This window comes from Neodiprion pinetum, chromosome 4 (assembly GCF_021155775.2).
Source record: "Neodiprion pinetum isolate iyNeoPine1 chromosome 4, iyNeoPine1.2, whole genome shotgun sequence".
Classification (NCBI taxonomy): domain Eukaryota; kingdom Metazoa; phylum Arthropoda; class Insecta; order Hymenoptera; family Diprionidae; genus Neodiprion; species Neodiprion pinetum.
The window spans coordinates 7,163,315-7,185,701 of NC_060235.2; the positions used below are offsets into that span (position 1 = coordinate 7,163,315).

The window sequence follows — 22,387 nt, forward strand, 5'->3', positions numbered from 1 at the left end:
GCGGCAAGTAAACGATAGCACAACCAATTGCATTCAATCGAATACGTGCTTTCGTGATCGCGATAAATTTCGCGCTCAAATGGAATAAGTAGAGCCGTCGACGACAAACAGGCTAGTTATAAGCCTATAAGTCCATCCACACAGACGATGAACTCGAATCAAAGATGATCAAGTTTAGGTGCATTGCGTCCACTCTCCTGTTTGTAGCAGCTCATATCCAAATTCCAGTAAAGTTCTGATCTCCGGATTTTGAGGAGTAGTAGTTCGACCGTGTGAGTGTCGAAATCTTTTTCCTGACTGAAACGTGAACACGTCAGTTCAGGACTCCATCGTCAATTTTTATATCAATGCGGCAACCGCTCCCGTGAACTATTTTTATTTCAGTTCTATTCGCATCACACAGGATTCTAGTGTGAAACGAACTACTTGTTATGCTCGACATCAGTCAGAGTAGTATAGCAGCGTATTCGTCGCCTAGTCCGTGTTTGACGAAGCAGAATGAGTTTGGGACTTGAGGATTTCAGCTAATTGCAAAGATTCAAGTACGTTACTTCCGTGAATGCATAGTATGTGCTTCAAAATCACTAATTACAACTACGACGATTACATCACAGATGAAATCTGAGATCATCCAATCTCCACGTGAATGTAGGGCTAAGAATCAGCAGAATGTCCTGTCTTCTAATTGCCTATTTAAGATTAATTAAAAAGATATTTAATCACTATCGATAGCGTTGTAAGTATTCAGATAATCATGATAAATTTATAGCCTGAATAGCATAAAACGAAAGACCCAACAGTAATAAATCAACTCTCATCTGGACTTCGGAAACCAGAGTATCGTCGTGAAGATGATGAAGATTGTGATCCTGTTCGTTCTTGTGGCTACCGCTGGTAAGTAGGTAAACCTCAATAAACATCTTGTGGAGAACATTCTTTAATCAGAATACAAAATCTCCCATCCCCCATTCCCCAATTCCACATAGAACGGCTTCGCGGGAGGAAAACTTTCCAAGTGAGAGAGCTTGAAATCTTCCTGTGACTCTGATCATTAATTCTTTTCGATCCCTCGATGAACATAGGGTAGTTCGGAATCAGTTGTAATAAGGACCAGTTGTGTAACGATTTTTGTTGACCGTTATCTTATTTGTTTTTAAAATGAAAGAATATGTAATCAGTTTTGTAATTTCGGCACTTTACTGGTATTTATTTATTTATTTATTTCTTGGGATAAGAAAATAAATGACGGGTGACATTGACCAAGACAACATACATATAACGTTATGATGTATCGGGGAATAATCTCTCTATCTAATAAAAAAGTTTCAAACAAATGAACGTAGAAAAAGATTATAATAACAATAGTAAAAAAAAGATTATAATAACAATAGTATACGCATGAAGTTGGCGGTGGGATGAGATCCCGAAAACAAAACAAAAAGCATCTAGCAAACCCTTTGACAGCTGTCATCGGTTGTTTATGACAGTCTTTGACAAATATCTTTATAAGTATCTGTTTCTGACGCGCAAAAAATGAACATGCAAACGAAAATTATCAAGATGATTCCCGACGGGAATTGTCTTTTTCGCGCGTTGGCGTATTCTGTATACGGCACTCAAGATCGACACGCAGAGGTGAGACTGAATATCGTTTCAAATATAGTGGATAATTGGTCTACATTTGCGGGTTTTATTACAGGTAATGAGTCAAACGGTGCTGTGATTAGGTCACCTGGTGATTACAAATCACATATGAATAAAAATGGAATATACGGGGGAGAAGCAGAATTAGCTACAGCTGCGGACAATTTTAAGATATGTTTAATCGTGTATCGCGAAGAACAAATTTATCCACACCGGATCGGATCACAAAATGAAACACAATGCTCGCTACTCTTCACCGGCAACGGAGACAGTGGACACTTTGATGTCTTGCAGAACCAAAATAAAATTCAGATAGTGAGTAATAAATATGAAAAGTAACAATCAAATAATAGTAAATCTAAATATATCACCAAACAGTCAAAAGGACAGCCAGGATTTACGATGACAATGGAGAAAGGAGGAGTTTCAAGCAGCAGACAAGGCGATGAAGATAGTGGATGGTCGGAAGTATCACAAAAGAAAGAGGAAAATAAAATTGTAAGTGCGAAGAACCAAATAAGCCATAGAATAATATCCATCAAATATTCGTATAACCAGGTAAGAGGACGACCAGGATCGATGTTGACCTCAAGAGAAAGAGGTGTTTTGCGGAATGAACAGCAACGCAAATATAGAGAAAAAAATAATATAAAGAAGGTGATTTTGGAGAATAACTGGCAGAGCGGTAGCAAAAATAATTCAGCAAGTCAAGGAGATGGATCGATATCAACAGAGAAGGAACACCAATTTTTAATCAACGAATGGAAGCTTAGATTGATGAAAAAAATAAAAGTAAGCACAGAAGGAATTGAAGTGGACAGCAAGTGCAGACCTGTCATCAAATCAACATGAAGGAATTCGTCTGTCTACTAGACAATGCGTAAGGAAATAGTGAGGCGCGTAGCGCCGAGATGGGGTTGGCGCGCGAAGCGCGCAGGGGCGAAGCCCCTAGTATACAAATGAATAAATTAATATTTTAAGTAGTCAATAAATAAATAGAATGCTTATCTCAACATCGTTGTATCATCGAGGTGCCGAAATACATTGATATTAATATTGGGCCGTCAGTTTTTCGTTATGCTATTATATAACCTCAGAATTACTAATTGTGGAGGTTAAATATAATTAAATTTCCCCAACAGAGTTCGAAGAAGCCACTTGGCTATTTATATATTTGTGCACATGATACTACGAATATTTAATGAGACGCTAGCTAGGTGACAATGAGATAGGTTCCCTTCGAGAGACACTCATCGACTGACTTACTCAAGATGGCGTTAATGCGACATTTCCCGTCACACCACACTTGCACACATGGATACACGTGCTCATGATATTAAAATTCTTAGAGTTGTAACATAACGCGTATCTCTCGAATGATAGTGGGTACTTACTATGCTATACTATACTATACTATACTATACTGCGCAAGATATTTGTTATGCTACAACTGACCCCTGTCCACTGTATTCCCGAATGAAAATTGCTTCGACGGACAACCGTTTGCCAATTTGCGAAAGCCTGGACATCTGTGTTTCAGCTGCGGCCCCCAGTTCCCTCCTGAATAAGCTTAGCCTCGTCAGCCGTATCGTAGGAGGTGAAAATGCCACCATCGAGCAAGTACCCTACCAGGTATCTATCGAGGTGAACGGCACCAGCATATGCGGTGGTTCCATCATCGCTGAGAACTGGATCTTGACCGCTGCTCACTGCATGGTCTACGATATCGCCTGGTATATAATTCGCGCTGGATCATCTCTCGCTTCCAGCGGCGGTAGCGTGACCACCTTTGACTCTTACATCACCCATGAGAACTTCTCAGTAAACAGTGATTATGGATATACCGTCAACGACATTGCTCTGATCCATCTGAACGACAATCTCACCCTGGACTCCACCCGCGCCATCATTCCTCTGTACGAACAAGGCGAGGAAGCTGTTGAGGGTGCTAAGGCCATCGTCAGTGGATGGGGTTCCCTCACTGAATCAGGCTACTGGCAATCCGTGCTCCAGGTTGTGACCCTCCCAATCATCTCCAAGTCTGACTGCAACACCTCCTACATAGCTTGGGGAGGACTTCCTTACGGCGAAATATGCGCCGGGTATTCTGATGGAGGCCACGACGCTTGCACAGGTGATTCTGGCGGTCCTCTCGCTATCGATGGTGTTTTGGCGGGTATCGTTACCTGGGGTAAGGGATGCGCTGAGGCTGGATGGCCCGGTGTTTACACCGAGGTTGCTTACTACCGCGACTGGATCAGTGAGAACTCTGGAGTCTAAGAAGCAGACTCTCAACTGTACCTCGCCAACCTTACAACCGATTGCGAGGCTTGATTTCATTCTCGATTTTGTACTATTTCAAAAGCAATACAGTAAATTGACTAAAACATGTTTGATAAACTCATCCTCCCCTTTATCCTAGCGGCTATTCCACCATTTTCTTTTCACTGTCCACTTTCCACAGCATCTTCAAGTGAAACTAATCATCAGCCGACGAGCGCTATAACGACATCTGGAGATGCCGATGTCCAGTTCGAATTATGGACTGTCTTAAACTTTAGTGTTAATTCATGATATTTTCAGGTCACTCATGCAAATCCGAGGATTCACATTCTTGAACTTTCAGTTTTCCAATTAATGATGATTTCAAGCTGTTGTCAAGGAGAAGACGCTCTTTCTGAAATTCAGACCGAAGGATGGTGAAATTCAGTTCTTCACACTTAATTCTCATGATAATAAAAAATTTTCAAACCTGTCTGGGTTCTACGAATACGTTATAATGGTGAACAAGTATCCGAAGCATTGCTTATCGTGCTGCTAGTAGCATAGTATCGGTACGTGCAATGAGCAATCATTAGAGTTTAATCGCATTAATCACTCAATCAATATCGATTTATTTTTGGAGCGTTACTATGACGATATGAATAATCGCTGTATCCACGTTCGATAAAAATCAAAGTCAAATTATTTTGTCGCTTCGGCCCCAGGAGAGGGCTCTCTTCAGAGTTACTGGAATATTTTTACAGATAATATATAGAAATATGTAGAACATTTTCATACTTGAAATTGAATTCTAAAAATTTTGTTCTGACTCAGTACATTTCTCGACCTGTAACAGGAATTAGAAATAAAAATCCAAGAACAACACAGGTAGATGCATATTTCGTAATCAAAATGCATCGTGCAAGTTGAGATATCTTTTTTTTTATCGTAAATCTAAATTGAAAGCAAGATATTTTTACATTATATCTGAGTACTTTTTAGGTCGAAAACGTATCACATTATTCTAGAATTTTAATGAGTTTGTATACGAATCGGTCAGAGGCAAGTTCACGACTTGTATAGACCCTTTTCAGAAAACAATTTCTAGTTCATGTTTAAGTGAGACTTTTTGTAATTAAAAATGAAAGTGGATAAACAAGCGCACGTGTGTAAGTGTAGCGTATCCTTGATGGGAGTGAAGGAAGGAAGGTTTAAATCAGTTATAATTAACCTAGTCAAAATCGTTTATGTAAAAGCTCATGAAAAATATAAAAATAATAGAGAGCGAAAAGTTTTTTTGTTTGATCTGAGTTTTGAACGAACTATAACAGATATTACTAAGATATTAAATATCACGTCGGATGGTTACACTGAAATTTTTTTCAGGACTATTTCACGCATTTCATGAATTTAATCTGTTTCATTATTTTTTTAATTCTTCGGTATCCTCGCATCTTCGTAGCTGAACTTGGGATTAAAACTTAATATCTAGTTCAGGTGGTACGTCTCTCTATATCCAATAGGTAACCTCTTTTGAGTGCGGTGACTCTAGTTTTCAAATTTTTACTTATTTAATTTAATGGAAACTGCATTGCATATACACTACAGGGAATTTTATAAACAACATTAGATTTATTTTTCAAAAGGATTATCAAAAGGCTGTTTTTCCGAGTTAAATAGAAATGGTAGATTACTACTGTTCCTGGAGTTCTTAAAAAATTTAATAAAAATTTTACTATCAGCAACGATCTGTCCTTCCTATTTAACTTAGATAAATATAAAACCCCCCAGAAAAATCAATCTAATGTGATTTACAAAATTCTATGTAAATCATGCAATGCAATTTACGTTCGTCAAATAAATAAAAAAATTAAATTCAGAGCTTACGTATACGAACGAAGCATCATATTGGACGCAGAGAGACACAGCCTTGACTAGACACAGATTGGCCATACATATATGTCGAGAAATGTACGTTGAAATAGGAATTTTATAATTAACTTTTAAGCGTGTGAATTTTATACAAATTTATTTATGTTGTCGATAAAAAAAATTCTGTCACTCCGAAGAGGTCCTTTTCGTTCGGGCCAAAACTTGAAATAATTTGATTTTCATTTTAATAGACCGCCGACACCAGGATTATTAATAAGCGATACTTTCACCTACATAAGTAAAAGAAGAGGATTGAAGTTGGAGGATGATTCAAACTCGTGGGGAATCATAATCAGAGACGATAATCAGAGAACGAGGTTCGTATCCGTTCCACCAAGAAAGCACAAATTCTGTGTCCAAGATTATCGTATTAACTCTCAAAGCCCGACTTGACGGAAGATTTTCCATTACAGTGGGAATTGCACCGCGATTCGGGAGAAGACTTGTTTTAAAAGTGACCCAGGTTTTTCCAGGCCTTGATTAGCGTTGCAGATTCTAAAATATTTTAAGATAGCCTTTGCGATTGCAGCCCCTCGCACATGAATCATCATGTTTGCGATTGGCACGTGACGAGTCGATAGTGAGAAAGGTGGCACAAGTGGAGCTAACGTTAAAAATTGCCCTGTACGAGTATATCATTTTGAGCACAAGCTGAACCACGTTACGTAAAGCCACTACAAGTACCTAGGACGTAAGTATAATGTTGCGGCAGGTTGAAGATCACCGAACCGATCGGATTTAATCAAATACGTGCTTCCTTGATCGCGATAAACTTGATGCCTAAATACTATAAAAAGAGCCGTCAGCGATTATCAGGCCAGTTTCAAGCTTCTAATTTACACAAACAGTAAACTCGACTCGAAAATGATCAAGTTTACTGTTTTATTCGCCTTGGCAGCTGCCACAGTCGGTAAGTAATCAAGCAATAACTAAAACTTCAAGTTAACAAAGTATCCCGTAAGACCAGGACGTAAGATCAGTAAGAAGACTAACGTGAACTCGTCTTGTAAATGTGGGCCAAATTTCGCTTACGGGGTTTGGCAGTTATTACCACGGTGCTGCGATTGATGTTCTCGGAACTACTGAACTCCGTAACCAAAATTAGGCCCATTTTTTCCGTGAACAGAAAATAGGAGTCCGGTCTCTTTCGTAATCTTAAATTCTGGTCTGGACTCAAGGCGGCCAGAGTCCAAGCCTCATTCCTGGCTCGTTTATCAGGTGCAGTTCCTCTGCTCCGTACACGCGAGGTGAACCCGACCCATCGCATAGTCGGTGGAGCGGCGACGACCATCGAAGAGACGCCTTACCAGGTTTCGGTTCGCGCTTTGGGGACCCACTGGTGCGGTGGTAGCATAATCTCTGAGACCTGGATCCTTACCGCCGCCGAATGCATGCCCTTCCCGTGGACCTGGTACACGGTCCGCTCCGGATCCCAGCTCTCCAACAGTGGTGGCACCATCCACCAGGCTGCAGCAACCATTCTGCACCCGAGCTTTGGCTCGAACGCCTACTGGCACCCCGTGAACGACATCGCCCTCATCCAGCTGAGCACCAGCATCGTCTTCGATTCCACTCAGGCCGCCATCTCGCTGTACGACCTGAGCGAACAAACAGTCATTGGTGCCCCCGCCATAGTCACCGGATGGGGAGCGACCTCCAATCACGGCGCCTACTCTGCCACCCTCCAGGCTATCGCCGTGCCCATCATCTCGCAGGATGATTGCGACGAAGCGTACGCCAGTATCGGAGGGATTGAGGAAAACCACATATGTGCCGCTTGGGACGAGGGTGGTCTGGGAGCTTGTCAAGGCGACACCGGTAGCCCCGTCGCCGTTCATGGACGCCAAGCAGGTATCGTTTCCTGGACATTCCAATGCGGCGCTGTTGGATTCCCGGGCGTCTATACCGAGGTCGCTGCCTACCGAACCTGGATCACCGAGACCTCTGGAGTCTAAAAATCGACGTTGGAGCTTCGTGATCGAAAACTGAATTGTTTGTGAACACGTTAGTTTTAGGCATGACCTTGTAATGTTGAATAAATACACAGCGATTGGAACGTAAATTTCTTTTCTCCCAGTTCTGACTACATTGATATAACTAATTCAAATAAAGTTTCACTGAATATGAACGACAAAACGATCCAAACATCGAGAAAATGACAAACCCACTCCATTTCAATGTTCTCGGCTTAACAAACTCGTTCTACTGTCTCTGCTCAAATAAGCTTCAAAGGTTTTGATTCCTGGATGAAATTTTTTTTAAACTCGGTCTAAATGCACCGAATTTTTTCTATTTTCAATCTCTATCTTCAGAGTTATCCACTGTGTAAAAAGATATGGTATTGTATTATAAACCGTAACAATTCACCGTGAAATCGGTAAATTAACTTGGGTAGTTTAATCCAGACCTAGATCTCTGTATAACCAGTCTATTCCACAACGTGGCGGTAATTGAATCAAGCTATTATTTTCTCGCCTCAAACATTTCATGTACATCGTAGTACGAAGTTAACCAACTGTCCAATCTTATGTATTTCACTAACTGCACATGAGCCGGTGGCTCTTGGCCGCCTGTATTTGTTTCTGTATACTCAGTGTGAAACGAGTAATACACATTGAAAATGACCAGTTAGATGTCGAGCAAGCTAGTAAAGTCACGTGGATTAAAAGGAGCTGAAAATACCTTTTGTCCGTATCTCTTCTCTGTCCCTAATCCAACAGAGGAAAATAATGTAATTTACTCCCACGATCTTTCTCTGCGGGGAAGCACATATCAGCTAGGATAGCAGCTGCGATAATTATTGTCTGGGTCGTGCTTTACGGAGCAAAATGAGTTAGACCCTAAGGAAGAGTTACCCTGGGACTCCAGCTGATTAAGGAGATTTACTAGCGTTTCTTCGGGGTTGGATTTACCGGCCATTTGAACAGACACATGGATACCCACTCATTAGCCATTAAACGAACGATAAAATCGTATAACATGGGCCACAAGGATACCCTTGCTCGGTTCTTCTTACTTTCTCCTGACGTGGCGTATAATAAATTCAGCATCGGCTGCAACATCTTCTCCCATAATTTGTCGACATGGTGACCCAATCATAAATGTCTACGAGATTATACAACGTCGAATGTCACAGTGATTACTTCATGAACCTCCAGCGAAAAATATGTTCAGGATTCTACAACCAAAATGAGAATTGCCTCCAAGTTTCTGATGTCGGAGCCTAATATACTGTCACGTTAATCTCATCTCTCTGCAATATCGAAAAACCATGATCCCAGTCTCTGATCTAATCATATCTGATCGATGAACTGTCAGAACACGAGTAGATTTTAAATCCTCTAATTATACGCGGTACATTGTCACTTGAATTCCTACCTGCAGACAAGCACGAATTCTCAATTATCATATCAAATTTATGAGTCGATTTAATCGTGACCAGTCAGACAAGTTTGTACGTAGTTCCGACAAAATTTGTATCCAAATCGTATAAATACAGCTGAATATAAAATTAAGCCGTCAGTTACGTTTTGGAAACCGACGAGTACATTATTTCAGCCTAAGGATGATCAAGATCGTCGTTCTGGTCGCCCTCGTGGCTGTTGCCTGTGAGTGCCTGATATCCTTACACGTATTGAATATAAAGTTTTGTACAAAATATATATTTTATACCTTACATTGGTTACGAGGAATATATTCGCTGCTCAAATTATAAATCCTGCACCATTACCAAGTGCCAAAGCATATTCTCCACTTGTTAATCTTACAGTGTAATCTCTATTCCAGCTGTAAATGCTTCGTTCCAAACCGGCAATGTAAGCCCGACTGGTCGTATCGTTGGTGGTGAGGATGCCGCCATCGAAGAAGTACCCTACCAGGTTTCTCTCCAGGTCTTCGGCTCGCACATCTGCGGTGGTGCCATCATCTCCGACACCTGGATCTTGACTGCTGCTCACTGCATGGTCTACCCCAGAAGATGGTTCACCGTTCGCGCCGGTTCCACCGTCTCCAGCATTGGCGGCACCCGCACATCACTCAGTTCAGTAGTGAGCCACGCAAGCTACAGCTCAAATAGATGGGGAATCCCGATCAACGACATCGCTCTGCTGCAACTGACATCAGCCCTCACCCTAGACTCCACCCGTCAGCCCATCTCTCTGTACGCCGTTGACGAGGAAGCCACCGTCGGTTCCATCGCTGTCATAACCGGATGGGGTACTCTTACCGAGGGAGGCAGCGCTTCCAGAACTCTCCAGACTGTCTCTGTCCCCATTATTTCCAAGGCTGACTGCAACAGCGCTTACAGCGTCTGGGGAGGACTTCCCGACGGTCAAATCTGTGCCGCGTATCCTGAGGGAGGCAAAGATGCCTGCCAGGGTGACTCTGGTGGTCCCCTCGCTATCAGCGGACGTCTCGCTGGTGTCGTTTCCTGGGGTAACGGTTGCGCCCGCGCTGGATGGCCGGGTGTATACACTGAGGTCGCGTCCTACCGCAGCTGGATCTCCACAAACTCTGGAGTCTAAAAATCAGTCTCTCCATTTCACCTAGCCTATCCTTGAAGCAACCGCGGGGCTTGATTTCATTAACGATATTTTAAATTAATAAATACATGTTTGATGAATCTGATCATCCTTGTAGCTGTTGAACCGTTCATCTTCTTATCCACTTGAGGAACAGTGTCTTGACCGTAGATTTGTGTATATTTGCTACGCATATTGCCAACTTTAATTTAATTACAGATATAGCGACATTGAATAAAATACTAGGCTCCAACTACTAAAAACCTGAACTTCATTGTCTCCTGAAACTTCTCAACTACTTGAACCATGAACTGAAACAACTGATCCCTTATACTGTAAAAACTCTTAAAACGAGCATACAATCTAGATTTTATTCACCATATAGGTAGGTAAAAGACATCAAGACAAGAAGCATTCGAGTCAAGTGTTTGGTAGTTACCTAGATTTGTCATTCTGTTTAGAATGTTATCGGAGGTTTATATCCATGTGGCATCTGCACGTACGTGCTATGAGATTCATTTGATAAACATGATTAATCTCGTTTGATGAGGTAATGGTTTAATTAATCGTGATTTATGCGGTGCGACAACTAGCGACTGTCAACGTTGGAACAATTTCGGGTTTTACTCAAATTTGCACATTATTATGCTCATCCTTGTAGCCGCTGCTGCTGCTGCTGCAGATAACTAGCTCGCGTGTACCTTGAGCGTCTGAAGCAATAATAATTTCAGAACATATACCAAGGGTCGTTTGAGAGAATTACCTCTAGGCTTGAGACTATGATTAATGCGCAATTAATCCAACGGAAGATGGAAAATGCAAGTGAGTTGAGTTATCTGTGTGATAACCTGGCTGCTGAATAAAAAAATGTGAGGTTCTTAACACTTCAATCAATTTCCAGTGCATTATCAATGATTACGTAGATAGTAACTCGTTCTGTCCAACACAGGCATACAAAAGCTGCATACAAAGTAATATTCAATTACATTTCACCATGGTCTGAGATACTTAATCCCGATAAACCCGGTACCCAGACCATATAAAGTAGCCTTACAGTACAGTAACTTTGGTACAATCTTAAAAATCCACGATCAGATCAGTGTCGTATCAGGATGATCAAGATCGTTATTCTGCTCGCCATCGTAGCTGGTGCTGGTGAGTACCCAATACTTATGCACGTGTCAAACAGACTTTAACAGAAAGCTACTCTTTATACTGACCGCCTGAGACGGTGATAATGAGATTGAAACTCCGTAACTACGTATCATGTTGAAATTAGTGACATTATTGTAACGATTTATGCTCCGAAAACCCGTCATTTCGCGATTTTTGAATTGTTTGGAATTCAGTAAACTGCGATAAAATAAAACATTCTCGAATTTTGAAATCGTAGTTTATTGAAAGTCACTGTAAAAATAAGAAAATAGTGATTTTGCCACAATATTTCGTTACGGTAACGTTACGAATTTTAATCTCGTGACTATGTGAACTTTTTTTTGAATTTCGAGCGGAATGTAAATTAATCGCTAATTTCAACAACACTATTTCACAAATCTTTAATTTGACGGCACTTTGTTTAGATATCGTGCACGATGTCAGGCAATACTGGCATCGTCACAAATCACTATATAGAATCAACTGCGTAGACGTGTATTTGTGTAAAAGCCACAGCTAATGAAAATGCCAGCGACAAAATGCCCCGAGGCAGCCAATTCGCCAATTGACGCTTGTCTCGGATGTTTTTATTCCAGCTCCAAATCCTCTGAACCCCACGAGTCGCATCGTTGGTGGCATGGATGCAGTGATGTCTGAGGCACCTTACCAGGTGTCCCTAACTCTCCTGGGCTCCCACAGTTGCGGCGGCAGCATAATCTCCGAGAACTGGGTCCTGACCGCAGCTCACTGCATGGTTTACCCCAGAAGCTGGTATCTTGTCCGGGCTGGATCCGTGTCCTCGACCAGTGGTGGCAGCCTGACAACACTGCTCCTGGTCGTGAACCACCCGAACTACGGATCAAACAACTGGGGGCTCCACGTCAACGACATTTCCCTCCTCCGGATGAGCTCTCCACTTGTCCTGGACGCGACGCGCCAGCCGGTTTCTATGTACTCCAAAAACGAAGAGGCCATGGCTGGCGATCGCGCTGTCATCACTGGATGGGGTGCGCTAATCGAGGGCGGTAGCTTCTCTACAAACCTCCAGATCATCAACATCCCCATCATCTCCAAGGCCGAATGCAGCAGCGCCTATAGGTTTTGGGGAGGACTTCCTGCTGGTCAGATATGCGCTGCTTTCCTCGAAGGCGGTCGAGGCACTTGTCGTGGAGACCAAGGCGGTCCGCTGCTTATCCAGCGACGGCTTGCTGGCGTCATGTCATGGAGCTATGGATGCGCCCAGCCTGGACTCCCCAGTGTCTATACTGAAATCGCAGCTCACCGCAGCTGGATATCTGGCGTATCAGGAGTCTAAGGAGCCGGCTGCTGATCCCCTACTGTCCTCACATTTTCGGGTCCTTTTTTTGAATCTTAATGGAATGAAACACACTTGTCGTGGAGCAATTAAAATCACGTTAACGATTTTCCTGCTTTTTCCTTCCATACCTGCGTCGGGGAAAATCTGCCTAGCCATAAGCCAAATACTGGTCTGTCTAACATCGAGGTACGACATTCAGAAGAAACGAAAGGCATACCTTGATGGACGTGAAGGAATTGAACGAGCGTTTCGTGCGGAGCTTCTACAGGTTTGTAAATTCACATCGGTTTTACCGTTCCAACACAAAGTTTCAGATAGAATAATTGAACCCAATTGAACCCTGTCCTCCTGGCTTTGCTACTTTATTGATAAGCCCCGGCGATCCTGCCGCGTAGTATATTTTTAGTCAATAAAATTTAATTGGTGTGATACGTCAACCAAAGTGGCTTATCGCATTATAAACAACGAAAATATCTATCAGTGGTTGTGTAGTTTGTTATGATTAGCACCCATCTATTCCGTGAAATACGAGGAATCAAATAACAAATTTTCTGCAATATGTCTCATACGATTATTCTGTGGCTACTTACAGAGAGATTCAAAGTTCTCTTCGCTTCTGTCATACTTTCATCGATGACCCCCACACAGTTACGATATTTTCAAGACTTGATTATAAATAAAAATGATTTTCAACTATGCACAAATATAACAATAACGATAAAAGATAATTCATTAGAGTGTTTGGACGTTTAATCTTCTACTGTCCCAAATCTGGATGTGTTAACGTGAACTGAGAACGTTCGTCATTTAACTATCTGTTAGTTATACAATTCCCTAAATTTAAAACATACACAATCCCGTCACCACATACAAAAGGTGTTCGGTGTTACGGTATTCAGCGACATTTTTGGGCTCGGGGCACCGGGTGAGCAAAAAATTTTACACCAAGGACGTAAAGTCCCTAACCTAATAGAAAATTGGAGCCTGGATTGGTATTTGCGGGGTATATATGAACACTATTAAACCGTTAAATCGAGCTTTTCGTATCCAGAATTTGGAAGCTCACACATTTATTAAGCAGTAAGCCGGTCGCGGTAATCCCCCCTTTCATTTGTAACCACGTACATAAAGGGTATTTCAGACCCTAATAATAAATGTTAATTTTAGCAATCAGCCAAAATCCTTCGTTCTCCGTTGTCAACGCTTTGATCAAAACAAATGGCCAAAGCAACGTCAACACCAGCAGCGACCAACGCCATGAATCTTAACCTTCAAACTATTGTGTTCCAGCCTCGCTGTATCATAAACCATCAACCAACCGTTCATACCGTAGTCAACAAACCGTATGCTGACTGCAATGAAGAGCTGTGCTATTCAAGTTTCAAACGAACTAAGTCACATTGTGCTGAACTATTATTCACGAGTGCCTACAGATGCAGTGTTCATCGAGCTGTACTGCGGAGCCAGCAAAGCTGTATGCCAGATGAAGCATGCGAAATGGAGGGTTTCGGCACTTCAAGAGCTGCTCATTCTCTGGGAAATTCACTGGTCACGATCCAGAAGCGTTTCGACACTACAGATCGCAAAAGTCTACCAATGAACTCAAGTGTTTGAAGGTGACGATAATCGACATTCTATGTAGTCTGGCTTACCCTGAAAATTTTTCGAAGTCTCACAGATGCCAATTCAGATGTGTGTCTGAAGTTAAACGGTACAAGGCAACAGCCTAGTGCGGAATTCTACCTCCGCTTGCGAGCAGAGTGATGAAACAATACCTTCGACATCGAGCACTCTTCAACTTACCAGGCTGTACGTAATTGGTTCGAACCAATTACAAACATGTTTGTCCTTCTCGCTCTCAAACTACTGAACAAAGGACTAGTAGATCCTGCAGAGTACCGCGCGCGATAGCGTACCTACATCGCGAACCTTTAACATCTCTTACGCTATATCCCCCTGTACCTACACACGCGTCGAGTATATAAGTGAACGACTAGATCGACGTGTCACACAAGTCAACCAGAACTATATACGTGTCTCTCTACCCAATAATCTGCCCCAGCTACGAAAATGTATTATGCAACGTTAACTATATTGTTGCCAGCTCACTCCGGAGCGTTACATACCCATGTACATGACTGGAAACATGTACAACCTGCACCCTCGTGTATGGCTGTAGGCGTATTGTACTGAAACACAATGTGCAGAGCTTTGGGGGCAGAGAAACGGGGTGTAATGGGGTGCAGAGGGCCGCGGCGGGATGGGACGAGAGACCGGAGAACAATAATGGAATGGAAATGTAAAGAACAGGTTTTGGCAAGGGAGTTGGGAGACAGTGCTCAAGTGCTAATGGCTTTCCATACTTATAAAACTGGAATCGATTCTCACCTGCGGCTGCCACGGCGACGAAATTTTGATCCGTGGATTTTTCTTTTACTTCTCTCCCGCTTATCCTTGCCCCTCCTGCCCCCGAAAGTTTCCCACCTCCAGCTTGGACTGAATGTTCACTAATCGTCCAGGTGGAACGGAAGCGCCGTGAATCGAGCGAGATAACCCGACATATGCCTCGGTGTAGGGTACTCACGCATTAGCGATATACCTACTCATGGGATTCCCCAGGGAATAATTAAAAGCATGTCCATGCAGGATAATTATAGCATCATAGATCACTAGGAACCGTGTTATCGTTGCCAGTGTCTGCTGATTCCGAAGGGACGACGGGATACTGCCGTCACAGCGAATGCTCAAGCACCGTAACCACCGAAAATCTGAGTGGGATACAAGACGTGGAATTTTCGCATTGTATTCCCAAGTGAAAAATATCCGATCTGCTCCTTTTATGGTTTGTCAATTCTTTTCACCCTCTCCCAACGGCAACAGAAGACCCGACTATGTGGCACGAGGCACAATGGAACTAAGTCCAACGAATCCTTGGAATCCCCGGAATCCGAGAAAGGCTTGCGGAAGAAAGAATTCACCCAGCCAACGGCTGAGGCTAACGATACTCAACACAAAGGGATCCAGGGGTGAACCGGCACATCGAGGAAGAATTACCTCGGGTGGGAAATCGGCGAGATTGAGACAATAAAATGGTCTCGTTGATAATCAAAGAACTTTACAAGGTCGCTGTTTCGGGCGCGATCAATCGCCGGAAATTTATATTAACGGAAATTGAGGCGTGGGCTTGGCTCTTCGGCGAATATCTCCAATCTCGATACTTGCTTCTCGCGGTGGATTAGGCGAGGCTTTAAGTCTAATATTCTTAATAGGATTATACATAATAATTTCAGACTCGGGACTCGATTCCTGGGCGAACTTCGTGTCTGGAGGCAATTACAGGCGGCTTTCGAGTTTTGGCTCACCCTCCCGCCCTTTAATTCGAACGCTAATTCTAGCGTACTCACTAAAAGTCACTCAGTGCCATCTGTAACAGTTGTAGAAACCTACAAACCCGCCCCATTCACAAACCCACCATTCTGCAACCAGTGGACAAAGACAATGACTACAGCCATAAATTTCACAGATGAATATCGAGGGTTCGATACATAATATAAGCGAGACTCCATTTCGTGGAGAAGCACCTGCGTCAATCCGACAAGTGAATACAAAATGTATCGATAATCATCTTCTGAGGCCTTGCGTGACTATCTTGAACGACAAATTTGCCATTTTGACGACAGTACGAAAACCTGGTTCGCTGGATTATTATCACCGCATATCCTCGAAATTGGACGGTTGAAACCACTCGAGCGTTTCAATATCCACATGAGTTATTGGTTCATGTATGGGTTTCTAGGACAGCGCTAGGTAGTGCCGGAGATCTTGTGACCCACTCCCAAGTAGTGTACCGTGTTGTTCGCATCTGATAAATCACTGTTAGGCCACGTCAGGTGACAGCTGTTGCCCACGTATGTCCCGATTTACGATACACGTGACCTGCCCGAAACCTTGGTATGCTAACCGCTATGAACTCGAAGGAATTTTCAGGCACGCCAAGTATAGTAAAACTCTACTCAAGCGTACTCGTTATCCGAAACGAATATCTTCAATATGAAGGTGGAGCGAAGACCCGAAAGCGGCGAACCACATACAACCTTGAATTTATATTCAATCACAGCGAATCTAATAATACCTGAAACTGCTTTGTACTACTTTTAAGCCTGATAGGCGTCAGTCTGTAAATACACGTTGAATACATTCGAGCATTCCCAAAAGCTTCTGAGTAAGGCTTCGGCAACCTTTTATGAATAGGTACAGCGCGTATTTTTCGTCGGTGTCATTTCGGCGTTATTGGGGGAGAGGAGCATGGCAGTAAAGAAAGTCTGAGGATACTTTTAGCAGTAAATCTTGGCCGAAACCTGTAAAATAGTCACCTGATAGGCAATAGCCATAAATAAATAAGCGGGGTGGTGGGGGGCGTGGGGCGAGAACTTCTATTTCTAAACCGATCCATAAAGAGCTTTCGAGTCCCGGCGTGGATGTGGGCGCACCCCGCGAGACTCACCGTTCTAGCGGGGCTCCCTGCAGAGAAATAAGATGTCGATTTATGTCTTGGGTTGGCGACCGCCGTCGCCGGGAAACATTATTAACGGACCACGTGGCCGAGCGTTTCCGACTCCCTCGAACAAGCCCCCTGCAGAAGTTTCCCTCTCGGGCAAGCCGATTGTTTGTAGTCCGTGGTATCCTCCCCGGAGAACAAGAGTTTGGGTTAAAACTTTGAAGGATATAACCGTGCCTCGTTTACCGCTCCCTGCACCTACTCCCTATCCGAAAACCTATTCACAAAGGATTCAATAAGATCTGATCAGGGTGCGACGAGTATTTCAAGAAAACCACAGATTTTGTAAGTTCACTCCTTGGCTTACCCCTTCCTTTGTATTACATCTATTTAGCATCCAGAGATCCATTGTCAGATGTTGAAGAAGCAATTTCATCTCTGCATGGCTTTCAATGGTGTAAAGTGAAGATTCTAGCTGATAAAAGAACGATCGTTCACCCTAATCCAATCAGAAAGTAATTTTCCCCAGAGTTTTCGTCAACGAATTTCTGACACACGCGTGTATATCGCAGAATGGAGAAACGAATTTATTTTCAGACATGTGGATATGCAGCTAGAAGAGGATAAGGACAGTGTGAGCAGAAATCGGCAGCCAAGCGTAAAAGCCACGGGAATGAGATGTTATATTGAAGAAAGTTTTATTCGGTGATAGGTGGCGGGGGAGGAATGACAGGGTAGGGGTGAACTAATCTGAACGAGGAAAAGTTTATCTTTCGTGCGTCACGAATTTCATTTTTATTTTCTACGTGCGAACTCGCTTCACCTGCTACACACCGTGGAGGATTGAAAGTAGGGTCCCGGAGGATTTCGGCTTCGCCTTTACGTTCCGGGGATAAACTTTTTCCACTCGTTGGGGATTATAACTCTGATCGAAGCACGTAGGGTCGAACCACCCCCTTTTATGTTGTCGTTAGCGTATTCCTTGACGAGGAAAACAACAGATGCTGCGACTGCAAGTATCGTTATCACGCATTACCGGCCACGTACAACGGTAAAAAAACAAAAATGAATAAAACTCGGATTAACGAGCTTCGTTCCCCGCCTGTTTAAATCCAGATCTCGATTTTTATGACATATTGTCAACGGTTCAAATTTTCATAAAATTTCACCAGCATTTTTATCACCCTCCCATTTCTCAACTCGAACTTCCTACAATGGTCGACCCTTTCTCACCCTTGCCTTCGTCGTTTCATCTTTATGGTGGAATCTTTTCTGATTCGTACACAAAAGGGTAATCCTCGAAGGAGAATTTTTTCACAGTAAACATGGAGAAGTTCGCAAAATTCCGAAGTATATGAATCAGCTGATTCCAACGTACTGCTTACCAAAAAACTCGTTCGAAGGAATCTGGAGATCAATACAATTTCAAGAGCCGTTCGAAGTTAGAAAATGTACGCAATACAGATTTTTGAGTCAGTTTTGACTAAAAAGTGATCTGGAATCTGATTGAGAACAATAACTACACGTACGCAAATCAATATAAGAATCACTGCCAAAATTACAATCCACACATCAACTCTCGATGACGTCAACTCTTTTATCTAAACGAGCGATGTGATGGCTCAAGAAATATTACACGAATAAGCATATCTGCTAAGCTAGTTCGCGATCCAAGCAATCAATCAGTTTCGATAGACGCGTCAGATAGCCGTCCACCTCTGCGACAGTGATTGTAAACAAAATCATTTTACGAAGGCGGGCAGAATCGATCCGCACGTGATTTGCAAACGTAACATAAACAAAACAGTGTGGAACACTGAAGTGTGCGTTTAACCTCGCAACGAAAATTCGAGAAACGATGAAAGTAAGGTGAAATTTCGAGTTCGGGTTTTCGTCGATGTCGAGAATGGGTGAAAGCCGCTGGTCAGCACTCCGCGAACCCTGGAATCAGCGTGAACCCGTCATTAAACACAAACCATCTGCGGTGGATGCTCTTATTTGCCCAGCGGCCGCGTACAATTACGCAAACTAGCAAAACACAACCGACGGCCTCGACGCAAGAAACCCAGTTAGGCGGGAGAAATCCCAGAAGCTTTTACAGGAGAAGCTGAACATCGTCCGCCATCGATTTCCAATAAGCTGAAGCTAAATGACCGACGCTGGGTTTGAATATTCTCTGATATGAACGAATTAAAATTAATAGAAACGATCGATTCCACTGCAAAACAATCAACCTCTCAGTACCAGCTCTTGGAAGTATAGAATTGGCCAATTCTTTTCCGCCTCGTAACGAACCCGCAACTTCGTCACCGAAGCGCCAGCTTCTAGTTGCAGAAATTATAAGCACCAAATGAAGAGTTCTGATCAAACGAAGAAACTTGACGATGCACGGTCCAGTTACGTAACAACAAAGCAGTCGACCTCGAAGCTTTTCGTCCCACGGCACTGAGCCGATTCGACCCTTCGGCACAATGGGAAACCCCATCAGAGAAAGGATTTGACAAACCAATGTATACCAGAAACCATTTCTGATCACTGATTCGTCGACGGCTCTTTTGCCCTTTGAACAACGAGAGGAGTCAACATTTCGATGGCAGTAATTGGCAAGAAAATAGACAATGTAGCGGACAACGAACGAGGAAGGAAATAAAGCTCCGATATTGACAATTTATCGCTAACCTTGGTCACGTTTCTGGTTCTATTTCTCCCTCATCGTGACTTCGGGAATAGTTAGTTACGACGGTTTTCTGCAGAATAGTATCCAAGGCTGATGGGACGCTAGCTTTCAAGGTACCACCTCTCGCCCCGGTTCTCCCCTGAACACAATAAAGACCAAAGTCTTAATGGCTTTTCCAATACCCTTTCCGCCCCTCTTCTTTCGTCGCTCTTCTTCCCCGAGCTGCACGTGGCCCATTCAAGTTCATACTCCAGACTTCGGCCAACGTTTTCTTGTTCCTTAAGCTCCCGCCCCAATAATCGTCACGCGAGCTAATCATTTGACCAGATTTTTACTCCCCTGTAAATAGAAGGCTCGAACTCTTTGCCTGCGAATTTCGTTAGTTAAGTGAGAAGGCCACTGTGACGGACAAAACAATAACCGACTTTTAAGAATTTTTTTCACAGGGATAACTAATTAATAAAAGGATCGAATTGTTGGTGTTTTATTAAGTGTATATTAAACTTGTTTTATGTGAATTTTAATTAAAAAATGTTTAAAATTAACTAAGATATGGGCCTTGACTTAATGACTAATAAAAACATGTCTCCTCCATCGTGGCATTGATATCTCGCTGAAGGGTTATCTGATAATAAATAATAAATTTTATCAATATCTATACAAATGTAGCCATCATTGTACGTGGCCGTTTTTCTTTTCTTTTTTTCTTTTTTTATTATTTACAAAATGGTGACGGATTAAAAAAAAAATTTCAACGCTCTTTGGTTTTCTTCAAACCGTCGCCATTTTATAAATAATGAAAAAAAAAGAAAAACAGCCACGCACAACGATAGCTGCATTTGCACAGATATTGATAAAATTTTGTTTCTTATTTTCATATAACCCTTTATCTAGATATCAATGCCACGATGGCGGGGAAATTTTTTTATCTATCGTTAAGTCAAAGTCCATATCATTGTTGATTTCAAGTGTTTTTTAATAAAAATTTATATAAAACAAGTTTAACAGACACTTAGTAAAATACCAACGATCCGATTGTTTTATTAATTAGTTATCCCTGTAAAGAGAATTCTTAAGAATCAGTTATTTTTCGGCCCTCACAGTGGCCTTCCTCTTAAACTATCAATTGAGCAGATCAGTCAGAGATTTCGATAAAAGAGATGAAATACAAACTTAGACACGTTTGCATCTTTTTTTTTTCTTCATCGAACGGTTTAAATTTTCCTCAGTATGTGGGGATTGAGAAAAATTGGCATTATACCTTAGAGATACCAAAATTCAGGATCTTTGGAACGGAATTTGACTACGATCGTGTGGAAACGAATAAGATACCATTCGTCGTTGAAATAATTCTGTATAGCGTCAAGGCTCAAACTTAAAGAGCTGGTCTAATTTCGGTCACAGAATTTCCAATTATTTCAGAAGTAAAAAAACCACCCCTGCAATCATTTCTGAATACCATACTGTATAATTTATAAATTAAATCGCTGGTTATTTTCACATTAGGTTTTTTTTCTGTGAGTAATTTGAACTTAAACCGTTTCCCCCTAACTGCAGATCATTACGAACAACCGACGTAGGTATAAAGTCCCAGCGTATAACGTAAAGTAACGAGAAAGTAAAATTGATGAAATATTATCCACAGAGTATAACTATAACCACGAACCGTTTTACGGTTTATCAATTTTTTCCCTCTCCTCTTCTTCTTTTCCTCGAACAAGTATAATGACCCGCAGTCATCCTCCGCGGAGTATAAAATCCAAAGTATAGGAGGACGGTAGAAGGAATGGATGGAAAATCGCTGAGCAATTCCATGTAACTACCGAGCTAATGGATCGGGGGAATCGCTGCCAGCGTAATTCCTCACTATTCAACGGTTTCCAGGAGGTTTCAGGAGCCACGGCGGCGTTAGAAAGGGAGGACGCGGCTAAGTCTTCCCTCGGGAGGCCAGACGCGAAGAGTTTACTCCTTCTTTGAAAGAAACCAGGGCTCAGCCACCCGCGTCTCGCTTATAGTACCGTAAGTTTACCTCCTCTAGAAGGACTGTAGGGTTTGATGCGTCATTTTTGTAACCACCCTTCTGAAATTTTCCGTATTTCCTAATTTCACTTTTAATCTCTCCAGTAACGCAATTCGTCACTAAAATACAAATTTGATCAAGTTTTGGTAGTTACTTGACTTTTTCTTTTCTTTTTTCTTTTTTTACTGGTTTTCATGTCAATCAAACACCACGACGGTACTGAGGTGAACAAAGCTCCAATTATAGGACCATTTAAAGGAAAAATATATTTTCGCAACCGCAATAATATCATATGATACGTTGATATATTGATATGTTCTAATCTTGTTGAGATTGCAGCCACCTAGATTCTGCACCTCTC

The 22,387-nt window shown here is 42.3% G+C and overlaps 5 protein-coding genes across 5 annotated transcripts in view; 4 read left to right on the top strand and 1 right to left on the bottom strand.

The window, feature by feature from the left end:
- The window catches only part of LOC124215857 (disintegrin and metalloproteinase domain-containing protein 10), a 350,156-nt gene that overhangs the window by 267,072 nt on the left and 60,697 nt on the right, over window positions 1-22,387 (bottom strand). The gene's annotated exons all lie outside the window — the stretch shown is intronic.
- Window positions 783-7,900, top strand: LOC124215859 (transmembrane protease serine 9-like). Its single transcript, XM_046619710.2, has 6 exons — window positions 783-894; window positions 3,185-3,922; window positions 4,067-4,175; window positions 6,030-6,155; window positions 6,636-6,748; window positions 7,057-7,900. The coding sequence occupies exons 1-6, from the start codon at window positions 852-854 to the stop codon at window positions 7,791-7,793; spliced, it is 1,866 nt and encodes a 621-aa protein (XP_046475666.2). The 5' UTR covers window positions 783-851; the 3' UTR covers window positions 7,794-7,900.
- On the top strand, window positions 1,660-2,544 carry LOC138190924 (uncharacterized). Its single transcript, XM_069135781.1, has 3 exons — window positions 1,660-1,959; window positions 2,023-2,142; window positions 2,203-2,544. The coding sequence occupies exons 1-3, from the start codon at window positions 1,753-1,755 to the stop codon at window positions 2,494-2,496; spliced, it is 621 nt and encodes a 206-aa protein (XP_068991882.1). The 5' UTR covers window positions 1,660-1,752; the 3' UTR covers window positions 2,497-2,544.
- LOC124215862 (trypsin-1-like) lies at window positions 9,275-10,621 on the top strand. Its single transcript, XM_046619713.2, has 2 exons — window positions 9,275-9,446; window positions 9,625-10,621. Exons 1-2 carry the CDS (start codon window positions 9,404-9,406, stop codon window positions 10,359-10,361), a joined length of 780 nt encoding a protein of 259 aa, XP_046475669.1. The 5' UTR covers window positions 9,275-9,403; the 3' UTR covers window positions 10,362-10,621.
- LOC124215864 (trypsin-6-like) lies at window positions 11,352-12,937 on the top strand. Its single transcript, XM_046619715.2, has 2 exons — window positions 11,352-11,513; window positions 12,110-12,937. The coding sequence occupies exons 1-2, from the start codon at window positions 11,471-11,473 to the stop codon at window positions 12,826-12,828; spliced, it is 762 nt and encodes a 253-aa protein (XP_046475671.1). The 5' UTR covers window positions 11,352-11,470; the 3' UTR covers window positions 12,829-12,937.